This window comes from Echiichthys vipera, assembly GCF_963691815.1.
Source record: "Echiichthys vipera genome assembly, chromosome: 22".
Lineage (NCBI taxonomy): Eukaryota > Metazoa > Chordata > Actinopteri > Perciformes > Trachinidae > Echiichthys > Echiichthys vipera.
In genome coordinates, this window is record NC_139847.1 from 1147244 (window position 1) to 1159535 (window position 12292).

The 12292-nt window shown below is 43.4% G+C and overlaps 2 protein-coding genes across 2 annotated transcripts; one reads left to right on the forward strand and one right to left on the reverse strand.

Moving 5' to 3' along the window:
• Positions 1 to 2924: 2924 nt before the first annotated feature.
• On the forward strand, positions 2925 to 4398 carry LOC310964447 (C-type isolectin Sp-CL4-like). The gene is made up of 6 exons (XM_083937580.1): positions 2925 to 2947; positions 3072 to 3190; positions 3268 to 3389; positions 3533 to 3664; positions 3803 to 3911; positions 4297 to 4398. The coding sequence occupies exons 2-6, from the start codon at positions 3118 to 3120 to the stop codon at positions 4362 to 4364; spliced, it is 504 nt and encodes a 167-aa protein (XP_083793706.1). The 5' UTR covers positions 2925 to 2947; positions 3072 to 3117; the 3' UTR covers positions 4365 to 4398.
• A 4708-nt stretch (positions 4399 to 9106) lies between these two features.
• LOC310964438 (C-type isolectin Sp-CL4-like) lies at positions 9107 to 11746 on the reverse strand. Its single transcript, XM_083937569.1, has 6 exons — positions 11661 to 11746; positions 10285 to 10337; positions 9954 to 10078; positions 9701 to 9832; positions 9463 to 9574; positions 9107 to 9235 (listed from the first exon to the last, which is right to left on the reverse strand). The coding sequence occupies exons 1-6, from the start codon at positions 11729 to 11731 to the stop codon at positions 9168 to 9170; spliced, it is 561 nt and encodes a 186-aa protein (XP_083793695.1). The 5' UTR covers positions 11732 to 11746; the 3' UTR covers positions 9107 to 9167.
• Positions 11747 to 12292: the final 546 nt, after the last annotated feature.

Here is a 12292-nt window from a genome sequence, read left to right on the forward strand (position 1 = left end):
AAGACTTTTCACCTCTCATCCAAGAGGCTTCATCAGATTATGTGCACATCTGACCAGGACCAGGACCAGGCCGGGACTGGACCAGGACAAGGACCAGGCTGGGTCTGGTCCAACTAACTGGTGTAGAGATCCAGGTATTTAACCTCTCACAAGGCCGATGATGTCATTGGAACCCTTTGAGCTCCGAGTGCCAACGCCCGTCGTTAGAGTGACAGTCGTTGGTGGGAAGTAGGTCTGGACTTTGTTAGTGCTGGTTTAGTCCCAGCCTGGTCCTGGTCCTGGTCTGGTGGTTGGTGGAAGTAGGTCTGGACTTGGTTAGTGCTCTATTGAGTCTTAACGACAGTCGTTGGAGTCAAAGGAGGCCATTTGTGAACAGTTGTTCTTTGAGGTTAGATTGTTGAATGAAGGGGTGAAAGGGCACCATTGGAAACTGGAGATAAGTGGCATCTCAGACCTCGTCCTCCTCTGTTTAGCCATGGTTTCTCTACTTTTGCAGAGATGCTTCTTTTCCTCCTCTTTCAAACCATCTGTCCTCTCTGTCCAGGATGTGGACGTTGTTGTCATCAGAGGAGTGGGCTTTCTCCTTGAGATGTGAGTGGGCAGCAGAGTCCTGGCCTGAGGAGGGAGCTCTCCTGTGTTGATGTACTGGTCTCTGTCTGAGTGTGTTACTGGGTTTGAAACACACAGGGATACAGTGTTTGTTGAAGACCCTCCTGAGTTTCTCTGATACCCCAGACAATTGATGACAATCACTGTGCCAAATTTATCGGGAGATAAAAAATTTCAGTGATGCACAGGTGGGGTCAAATCATGGATGCATGACTCAGGGTATTAATACTCTGAGTTTTGAGTTCTTGACTGACACTTCCAAGCCGAGATGAGAGCCATTCAAGAAGAGAACGCCAGGCTAGCACAATCCCGTCAGGCTTTCCAGACAGGCATGATGCCTTTGATGATGCCCGAAGTGAAATCAAAGAGCTAATCGAAGTAGCTCGCTCCCTGAGAGTGGATATGGGTCGAGCCACTGGTCCAACCCCACTATATCTGCACCCAAACCCTCAACCAGCCGGCACTGCAGTCTCCCAGAGCTACTCAGTTCCGACTGGATTACTAAGGGAAGAGGATGAATTGCCTGACCCTCCGCCATGGCCTGAAATGGTTAAAGACCTGCACAGCATCGTTTCTAACCTTATGTTTGAGCCTGCTGGTAGCCAACCCTACTACACCCTTAAAGCTGATGCTTATCCGCCTGATGCTTATATATGATGCTGCAACCTGAGCACCCATACACGGCTCCTAACACTGGCATCCCTTTCTATCGCCAAGAGAACCCTCCTCCGCCATCTTTTTATCCTGCACCAGCCTATGCAGGTTCAATGTGCTCAGCGCCCGCAGCCTACACTACAGAGCTCTTCAAATATCAGGTACTTGTGGACCACCTAAGGCTAGAGAAAGCCAGGCTCAATGCTGATGCCTTTTTAAACTCGCCAACCCTTATACACATACCATGGCAGCCCTCCATGATCAGTATGGTCAACCGCATCAGCTCGCCCTTAGGGAGATCACAGGCATCCTGGAAGCCTCTGAAGTCAAGCGCGGAGACACTGCAGCATTCTGGAGATTCTCCCGCCAGATAAAATCTTTGGTTGACTTGTTGCAGACCCTGGGACCTGAAGGGGAAATTTAACTAAACTGTGGCTCACACGTAGCTCGACTGCTGAGCAAACTTCCACCGGAATAGCGAGAATAGAGTCAAGAATAAAGCCTATTGTGCCTAATGCAAGAGCGCGGAGCATTACCTCAGCCAGTGCGGTGAATTTGCCAAGCTCTCCAAAGACCAGCTCAAACACCGGATCCTGGCCAATAAACGATGCTGGCGATGTGCACGAAAGCATCAAGCAGCCCAGTGCAACCTGAAGAAACCATGTAACATCTGCCAGGGAAAACACCTGTTGGCTCTCCATGAGGTAAATACCAGCCCAGAGAGGGCTCATGGAGGTGCAGCAGTCCGAGAAGAGAGCTGCCTAACCAGCTCTTCCGCTGATGATCTGTACCTAGACCGGCAGGGAGTCGAAAATCGGGTCATGTTAAAGGTTGTGCCGGTGCTTGTACAGTATGGGGAGCGGACCTTGGACACCTTTGCAATCCTTGACAACGGATCAGACAGGACCATGCTGTTGCCAGGAGCCGCTAAGTCTCTCTGCATGAAGGGCCTTCCTGAGGATCTCCCCCTATGCACAGTCCGTCAAGATATCCAAGTGCTGCATGGACACACAGTGTCTTTCCGTATTTCTCCTGCTGCCGAACCTCAGACCAGCTGTGACATTGACAGTGCCTTCACAGGTACCCGTCAGTTTGGCTCAGCATACCTACCCGGTTGATTGTCTTCGGGCAAAGTTTTGACACCTACGCGGCCTTCTCATACCTGCCCTAAAGGAAGCCGAACCTTTACTCTTCATTGGTTCCGATCAGCCCTATCTTATAACACCAGTTGAGCCAGTCAGGCTTGGGCCCCCAGGAGGCCCCGCTGCAGTGGGGTGGACTCTCCAAGGTCCCATCAAGGGCATGGGTCTTGATAAAGTTCAAACTTTCCACTCATGCCCTGTGGACATGCTGATGTTCTGCCAATGTCACCAACTGGCTCATTTTGATGTAATTAATTATTTGAACAAACACTGAAAGAAAGTAAGTTTGCTAATATAGAAAACTGCGTCATCAGCAAACAGACTGATATTATGAACCCCAACTCAGCTGACATGAGTTTCTGCTTGTTTTTCTCTTTCTGTATTTGTTCTTTTAATGAATGATATCAAAATGAGCCAGTTGGTGACATTGGCAGAACATTTACAGTACATATCCACAGGGCATGAGTGATGAGTTTAAAGACAGAGGAAGAGCCACCTGACAATCAGACAGAGGAGCAACGAGGAACCAGAACACGTCTGTGGTGAGCTGCTTCTTCTCTCCGTAGAATAGAAGACCTCTCTATTGTCAATAAATTAGGTATTCATTCAATTTTAAATTAACATAGTGCAGCATGTATTCACACTTTTAACTCGTAACATTTCCAGGTCATATTCCAGTTGTGGAGCTCTGAGAGTTAGTGAGGCCTGAGTCATGCGTCCAGCTGTGGTGACTGCTGTCCTGATGTTGGTCTGTGTCCTGGACACTGTGACTGGGAATTTTCACAGTAAGTACCATAAAATCACCAACACATTATTGGATTTAAACTCAAACTTCGTCATTTAAGCTCTTGTGTCCCCACAGTGTTTTTATATCCTCAATGTGAAAAACAGCCAGCTGAACCATGTGGTGACGGATGGAGCCGCATCGATGACGATCGCTGTGTTAAATTAATCAATACTCAAAAAACTTTCAATGATGCAGAGGTGATGGACACACACACACACACACACACACACACACACGCATGCACGCACATGCCGACGGCCGCTCCCACGCCAACGCCCACGCCTAGGCACACGCACATGGCACACACTTCTAATTTTGATTACATTTCTGTTGATTTCAGGAACACTGCCGCTCCTTAAATGGTCATCTGGTGTCAGTGCACGATGAGGACCAGTTTCTTAACCTCATGTGTTCGACCTGGAATTTAAACTCTCAACTGACATTTTTTTGGATAGGAGCCCAAAGATCAGGGGTGAGCAGTGAATGTGTTATAGATTGGCTGTTAGTGAACTCATTGATGGATGAATGGGAGGAAAGAGCCTGATGTCTGATACATAGAGGAGTGTGTGTGTCACATGTCATCACTGATCCTCACCTTTGTGTTTTTCAGGCAGAGTTCAGAAACACTGATGGATCTGACTTTAACTACAACTTTTGGTATCCTAGTGAGCCAGACAACACTCATGCACAAGAGGCCTGCGTTGATTCAAGTTTCTTTAGTAAGTGAAGGCTGAATTTGTAATTTAAAGAAACGATGGAAGCAAGTTTTCAAGATGAGATAGGTCTCTGCTGATGGTGGTGGCGCCTGCTGCCGTGGTCCTGCATGGCGCTTCCTGCTGCTATTATCACTATTACTCATATTAACTATCATTAGTTTATAAATTATAACATTTGCATCCATAAAAACATCATGAGTAATACATCTCACTGTATCACAGCTGTTATTACCTCTACTCATCATTGATCATATTCTATACCACCATAATTATTATCATTGTCATATTCTGTCACCTCAGCTGTGCTTGTTTCTACTATTCTACTTTATTAACTGGCATAACATGTAAGTCATATGACACTAAACGTGATGTTTTGTGTGTTATCCAGCCTTTGGACTATGGAGGGATGTTCCCTGCTCAGAGAAGAAGTTCTTTGCGTGTGCCAAGAAGATGTGATCATCAGCAGCTGATTTCACTTCTCCAGTCAGTGTGGACATGGACAGCTGATCAGCTGTGCTGCAGTTGGACCAGTCTGTTTCATGATAACCACTGCAAACACAAGCTTTTAGATTTACTGCAATAAACGCTTCAGCATTCATGTTCCAGACTCTTCTTTTAGTTCTGTTCATGTTTAGAAACATGAGAGGAAAAATCTTGATCAACTTCTTCCAGATGCATCTGTTTTTTATGTGGAAAAATATCTGATGGTCACTAAACCAATAATGTTATTTGAATGTAGTACCTCAGCCCCACCACGTGTAGGCGCATCAGGTGCTCAGTGTCATCACCATTGAACGTGACCTCAGTCTGAGCCGAGCGCCACCTTCCTTAGAGCTACTGACCCGAGCAGCCGCGCGTAAACGAGCCGACCGCCCGGGGTATTTTTGACCTGACCCCACCTTATATCTGGGAACTATTGCATCATCTAGCCATGGTGACCTAACTGAGGTCTAATGAACAAGGTCTACTGTCCGTCCCAAATACCAGGCTCAGAAACCAAGGGTTCATTCGTGGTTCCCTCCCTGAAATGGTCTCGCCCAAGTCATGAAAAGAGTCAGTTTAAAGTATTAAAAAGCAGTTTGTCTGTCTGATCTTGCCTTCTATGTAGTCGTGTTTATTGTTTCTATTATTGCTCATTTTTAACTAGTTCATCACTTTAAATCTGTCTCTTGTGAATGCCCAACTTAAATGAAGTGCTTTTATGGACACTATGTGCTCTATTAGCATGAACTATGTCACAAAAAACACCTAACAACTGAACAAAGACCTGTCTGTGTGCAGGAAGTGTGACCCATTTCATAAACCAGGTGAAGCTTACAGACTGCGTGTCACAGTGTTATAGTGCCACCACCTGGACAAACAGGAAACTACTCAAAAAACAAACATGAGACACAGAAAACAGTGACTTTAGTGCACATACGTCTTTACCAAAGACTCCCCTCTGTGTGAGAAGGTCCCATCAAAAATATTAAAGAAGGGAAACCTTAGTGATGTTGGTCTCAGTCCAGGAAACGAGGTGTGAATAAAGTTGGTTAAATTACATTAGCACGTCAACATTACCACTTAAGCACTGAAATAAAATGACAAAGGCCTTAAAAAGGATGGTGCAAACTGAATGTGGTCCTCTCATATTTCTAAACACGATGAAACGTGATGGTTAGCAGAGTAAACGCCTCATATATCTGTTAAGGTAAGAATCATGGCAGGTTGCCGATAGAAGTGGGCGGGCACATGGACCCCTCCAGTTCAGGGTCCAAACAATGCACCCTCGTCCCCCCAAGCTCCTCCCTTTCCTGCCAAAACTTAAAGATGGCACACCCTGTGGACATGTAAAAAAAAAAGAAGATGGCAGCGTCCGGGGGCGGTTTCTGACAGTTGAGTCAGGGGTAGTCTGACTGTCTGGGCTGAGTTCAGCACCATGGACAGACAGCAGACGACCACCTGTCCGTCAAACACCAGCTATTTATCTTTACTGTAAGTTACTGAATATAAAGTATAGACAAAGTGGGAGACACAGGATGTTGTCACCATTAAATCTGTTGCACACAGTTGTGATTAAAACAGATGCATCGGGAAGAAGTTGATAGAAATTTCTCCTCTCATCTTTCTAAACATGAACAGAAATAAAAGAAGAGGCTGGAACATGAATGCTGAAGCGTTTATTGCAGTAAATCTAAAAGCTTGTGTTTGCAGTGGTTATCATGAAACAGACTGGTCCAACTGCAGCACAGCTGATCAGCTGTCCATGTCCACACTGACTGGAGATGTGAAACCAGCTGCTGATGATCACATCTTCTTGGCACATGCAAAGAAATTAACTTCTGAGCAGCGTACATCAAACCACCTTCCGTACACTGGAAAACAAAACTTCCTCTCAGTGGTTTAATAAACACAACGTCATATTCAAATCTTCATTCCCATTCTTAAATCTACAACCTTTACTCCTTCATTCTGCCTCACCTCTAAAGTTTGACTCGATGCAGTCCTCTCGTCCATCGCTGTTGTCTGGTTGATCAGGATACCAAAAGTTGTAGTCAAATTCAGATCCATCAGTGTTTCTGAACTCTCCCTGAAAAACACAAAGGTGAGGATCAGTGATGACATGTGACACATACACTCCTCTATGTATCAGACATCATGCTCTTTCCTCCCATTCATCCATCACTGAGTTCACTAACAGCCAATCTGTCACACATTCACTGCTCACCCCTGATCTTTGGGCTCCAATCCAGATCGTTTGTTCATAAAAGTTGGTATCCCAGGACAAACAAAGTAGTGCCATCATCTCTGCATGACTGTGAACCGAAACCAGGTCACTGTTTAAAGTGCGGCAGTGTTCCTGAAATCAAGAGAAATGTGAGCAATGTCATTATTCACCAGCACTTTATCATCACATACAGTATCATAGATGAAGATAATTCTGTTGACTGTGTGTGTGTGTGTGTGTGTGTGTGTGTGTGTGTGTGTCCACCTGTGCATCACTGAAAGTTTTTTGACTCCCGATCAATTTAGCACAGTGATTTTCATCAATGCGGCTCCATCCATCACCACATGGTCTGGGTTGACAAAAGTGCCGAGGTACACCTGCTGTGGGAACAAAATTGCTCAAATGACCAAGTTTCTGTGGTTTTGGTTCAATCATGTGCCGTGATAGTAAGTTACTTACGATCGAGCTTGGTCAAAGTGTCCTGGACACAGACCAACATCAGGACAGCAGTTATCACAGCTGGACGCATGACTCAGGCCTCACTAACTCTCAGAGATCCACAGCTGGAATATGACCTGGAAATGTGAACGTTTAAAGTGTGAATGTCAGAAAAAATTGGAAATATTCAACACTCAGCAGGCTTAAGGTGAGACTAACATGAGGGGGAAAACACTTATTCAACAAACTACAAGAGCTAGATGTAAAGCATGAAACCCCAACGCGTTGTTTTTACACTTCAGTCTTTGTACAGGTCAAAGAAACAAGATACACCATTTTAATTAGCTGCTATTGTTAATATTATTCATAGCTAATTGCATCGTAACAGTAGGACCATTATTTCTTTGTGTCTTCTGTAATTTAATCTCTAGAAAGGCTGATATAGTAAGTGGAGACCCCCAGGGTTCAAGTCTTGGACCCCTGTTGTTCAGTCTGTAGATAGTCATTAAGACACATCATTGAGATATAATTACATCAAACACTGTTACTGTAAATTTGATGAAACACAGTTGTACATGTCTCTGTCTCCTGGAAACACTGTCTCTGTAAAAATACTAGTTTGATATTTAGAAAATTCACTTTTTAAAGTATAAACACGGCTGCTTTCAGACATAAACCTCATAGAACATGTGGACAACAGCAGTTTGATCACATCCTTAATCAGATCTCTACAGCAGCGATCCGTCAATTTCAAGACTATCAAATATAACGTCTTGTGTTCAGGTCCCAAATGTCCTTACATCAACTGTTCTGATATAAAACAGAGAGAGAGTAAAAGCAGCTCACCACAGACGTGTTCTGGTTCCTCGTTGCTCCTCTGTCTGATTGTCAGGTGGCTCTTCCTCTGTCTTTAAACTCATCACTCATGCCCTGTGGATATGTACTGTAAATGTTCTGCCAATGTCACCAACTGGCTCATTTTGATATCATTCATTAAAAGAACAAACACTGAAAGTGTCACCATGTGACTCAGAGACAGACTCTTGTTTGAGGTGTTTTAAAAACTCACTTCAGTTGAGTTGGGGTTCAGTTTTATCCTCCAGTGACATTCACAGTTCATAAGTTCAATGTGTTCGCTGATGACACCGTTTTCTATATTAGCATTATATTTGAGTTCAGTTCAGGTGAGGGACATCGCCTCTGGCCCAGAAACTGTTTAATGAACATTTGAATTCCTCACTTTACATGTAAGGAGACATTCAGAGTTCGGAGCAAGTTCATATTGATCAGAACCACCAAAGGTCGTTTGATGTGACAACACTGAATATTTAAAGTTGAACTGTGGAGATAAATTGTTCTTTCGCCTTAATAAATGTTTGATCACATGGAGAGACTGTTGCTTCATTAAAATTAAAAACAATTGTTTGAGACAGAAGTGAACTGAGCAAACTGATGCAAAATAGTTGCACATTTAGTTATTTGTATCCTTCAGTGATACTTATATTCATCTAATCTGTGATAAAAGTCTTTACACATTAAAATGATGCCATCAGAGGAAGAAGACTATCATTTTTATGCCTAGGCCTGTAGGTTACTTCACTCCTGTCGTGCATGCTCACTCATGATGTCCTTGCTGTCATAATAGCAAACATGCAAACACAGAAGTGTGCAATAACAATGTGAATCAACAGATAAAATAATGATAATTGCTTACAGGTCGTTCACATGGTTCAAGGCAACAAGACAAACCAAAGGATGAAGGCAGCAAATAAAGCCTCTAATTAAGTGAGTGAAAACACCTGAGGGGGGCGTGTCCTTTCCACGCCAGACTGCCTCAGGTGTGGTCAGGTGAACTCTGTTTATTGCCACAGGCGAATAATATTTTGCAGTGTAACGAGCCACATTAAAGCCACATAGATTTCTCCTCTCACATTTCTAAACATGAACAGAAATGAAAGAAGAAGCTGGAACATGAATGCTGAAGCGTTTATTGCAGTAAATCTAAAAGCTTGTGTTTGCAGTGGTTATCATGAAACAGTCTGGTCCAACTGCAGAACAGCTGATCAGCTGTCCATGTCCACACTGACTGGAGATGTGAAATCAGCTGCTGATGATCACATCTTCTTGGCACACACAAAGTAATTCTCCTTTGAGCAGCGTATGTCACGCCACCTTCCCCAGCCTTGGAAAAAAAACAGAAAACATCCCATTCAGTGGTTCATTAAACACAAATGTCTGAATTCAAACAGAATCGTCTTGTCTCTTCACAGAGGTTTTCATATTTCCTGATAATGGACGAACATATGTCTTAAGAAGTACGTGAAATGTGCATCTGGGTCCCATACCCCTTTTGGCAGTGTAAAGTAAGTGTCGGTCTAAAAACGACCTGTCGACTCTATTTTTCCTTACCAAAATTAATAATCATTTCGACACAGTCCTCTTGTCCGGCAGCGTTGTTAGGCTCACCCCATGCCCATCCACGGTAGTCCAGTTCAGATCCATCAGTGTACGTGAACTTGCTCTGGAAAGGATCAGTGGTGACATGTGACACACACACTCCTCTAGGTATCAGACATCAGGCTCTTTCCTCCCGTTCATCCATCACTGAGTTCACTAACAGCCAATCTGTCACACATTCACTGCTCACCCCTGATCTTACGACTCCAATCCAGACATTTTGGATTTTTCTTGTTGCATGCCAGTTCAAACAAACCAGGTTATACACGTCATCCCTTTTGTGCATTGTCACCAGACCAGCATTCAAAGTGCGGCAGTGTTCCTGAAATCAACAGAAATGTGAGCAAGTGTTGGACTTCACCAGCACTTTATCATAACTGTCTGCACAAGATGAGGAGGGATTAATTATCATTCTCTCTGATCCCTGTGTGTGTTTGCATCACCTCTGCTTCACTGAAGGTTTTTGGAGTCTTGAAGTATTTAACACAGCGATCGTCATCAAGGCGGCTCCATCCGTCACCACATGGTCTGTCTGGAAATTGCCTACATAAGAACAGTTCTGCACCAGCTGTAGGAACAAAAGTGCTTTAATAACCAGGTTTTTGGAGTCTCGATGAATTTAGCACAGCGATCGTCATCAATGCGGCTCCATCCGTCACCACATGGTCTGAGTTTACAAAAGTCCCTAGATATACCCTCTGTGGGAACAAAAATTGCTTAAATGAGTTTCTGTAGTTTTGGTTCAATATTGTGTCGTGATAGTAAGTTACTTACTGTAGGACCCCATGATGAAGTGCTGGTTATCGAGTTCTTCGTGACTGGTTTTTCTGCTCAGCGTCACAGGAAGGGAGTGGGAGATAAGACGTTTTTATACTTGTTTCAATAGGAGATAAGGTGTGTTTTACAACCTCAAACCTTCCTAGGGTAATAAAAACCCAGAACTTCAGGATGAAGAACCCTTTAACCCTAAATCAACGTCTAATCTGACCGCAATTCGAACCGGAGGATCGGTCTCTGTTTGGAGACAGAGGGACTTTCATTGATAAGATCTAAACAACAGAACTTTATGTAAAAGTTTGGAAAACGGTTAAAGTTCGATGTTTCATTGCAACTGGCTGTTCAAAGACATTTTTGCAAGTGTGTAACAGTATATGCATTGTTTGTATCTTGTTGTGATTATGTTAATGTGGTTTCAGAAGTGCAAAGTCTCTCAATGTCTAATTCCTGAAATATTCTGTGTTTTAATAATAGGCCCGTCACTCAGTATCTGTTAAAACTGTCTGCCTAAAGATTTTGGTTAAATTGGATATCAGAAAGCTTAATAATGGAAAATCAACCAGAGATAGTTTAATCTTCCCTGTTCGAATTAAAAGGCATAAAAAAGCAGTTAATTCGCTCAGAGCCAAAGGGTTGGGTCAGAAAGAGCCCCCTGCTCACTCTTCTGCTCTCTTTGCACCCCTGACCTTTCTCTTTACTTCACCTCTTGCACTTCTCTCTTCTTTCCCTCTTCTGCGCTTCCTGCGTTTTGTTTCTTTTGTTTCTTTTGTTCAACTTTGTTAACCCAAAGTTAGCGAGACGTTACTTTATATTTTGTTTTCTTGTAAAAATATTTTTGTTTTTATCTATTTTTGTCGCGCAACTTTACAAGTTTTCTACGCCACATTTTCATCTTTTATAAGTATAGTAAAACCCCTTGTGCTGTCTTTTCCCATTTGTCCGGCCGACAAATTGCATCAAACTCTAGTTCAGAAACTCCGGTTCAGAACCCACAAACAACCTCCAGAGGCAAGCCACCCGAAGAGCTGAATCCAAGCCGGGACGGGAGCAGACGAGCCCCGCCGATCCAACTGCGCAACTGACCCAGTCTACAGACCAGAACTCAGGTCCGCCAAACACCAGGACGCGGACCCATGGAGCCTGCATCGGTACTGTAAGACGCCAGGGCGACTGTCATATCAACGGCAAAGTAAGGTTGGCCTTTTATTACAGCTCCTGGTTGAAACGTGCTGTTAATTAACGTCTGATCCAAGTTCTGTTGACAGGCTAATTAGAGCAAGTTTGAGTCCGCCAGTAATATTATAACCCAGCCCCGTAATTCATAATTAATTCAGTGACTAATATATTCTAGCCATAATAAAAGGTAGGCTTACCCTCCTACAACTGTCACAGTGTCCAGGACACGGACCAACATCAGGACAGCAGTCACCACAGCTGGACGCATGATTCAGGACTCACTAACGCTCAGAGCTCCACAGCTGAAATAAGACCTGGAAATGTGAACGTTTAAAGTGTAAAGGTCAGAAAAAATGGAAAATGGAAATATTCAACACTCAGCAGGCTTAAGGTGGTGAACTAACATGAGGGGAAATACACTTATTCAACAAGCTACAAGAGTTAGATGTGAAGTATGAACCCACAACGCGTTGTTTTTACACTTCAGTCTTTGTACAGGTTAAAGAAACAAGATACACCATTTTAATTAGCTGCTATTGTTAATATTAATCATAGTTAATTGCATTGTAACAGTAGGACCATTATTTCTTTGTGTCTTCTGTAATTTAATCCCTAGAAAGGCTGATATAGTAAGTGGAGACCCCCAGGGTTCAAGTCTTGGACCCCTGTTGTTCAGTCTGTAGGTACAGTCATTAAGACACATCATTAAGATATAATTACATCAAACACTGTTACTGTAAATTTGATGATACTTAATTGTACATGTCTCTGTCTCCTGGAAACACTGTCTCTGTAAAAATACTAGTTTGATATTTAGAAAATTCACTTT

Excerpts from the sequence above, each read along its gene's own strand:
- LOC310964438 (XM_083937569.1), bottom strand. The coding sequence starts at position 11,731 with ATGCGTCCAGCTGTGGTGACTGCTGTCCTGATGTTGGTCCGTGTCCTG. Across the intron at positions 9,833-9,953 it reads AAACCTTCAGTGAAGCAGAG|GAACACTGCCGCACTTTGAA; the intron begins GTGATGCAAACA and ends TGTTGATTTCAG. Across the intron at positions 9,236-9,462 it reads CGAAATGATTATTAATTTTG|GCTGGGGAAGGTGGCGTGAC; the intron begins GTAAGGAAAAAT and ends TTTTTTTCCAAG.
- LOC310964447 (XM_083937580.1), top strand. The coding sequence starts at position 3,118 with ATGCGTCCAGCTGTGGTGACTGCTGTCCTGATGTTGGTCTGTGTCCTG. Across the intron at positions 3,390-3,532 it reads AAACTTTCAATGATGCAGAG|GAACACTGCCGCTCCTTAAA; the intron begins GTGATGGACACA and ends TGTTGATTTCAG. Across the intron at positions 3,912-4,296 it reads CGTTGATTCAAGTTTCTTTA|CCTTTGGACTATGGAGGGAT; the intron begins GTAAGTGAAGGC and ends TGTGTTATCCAG.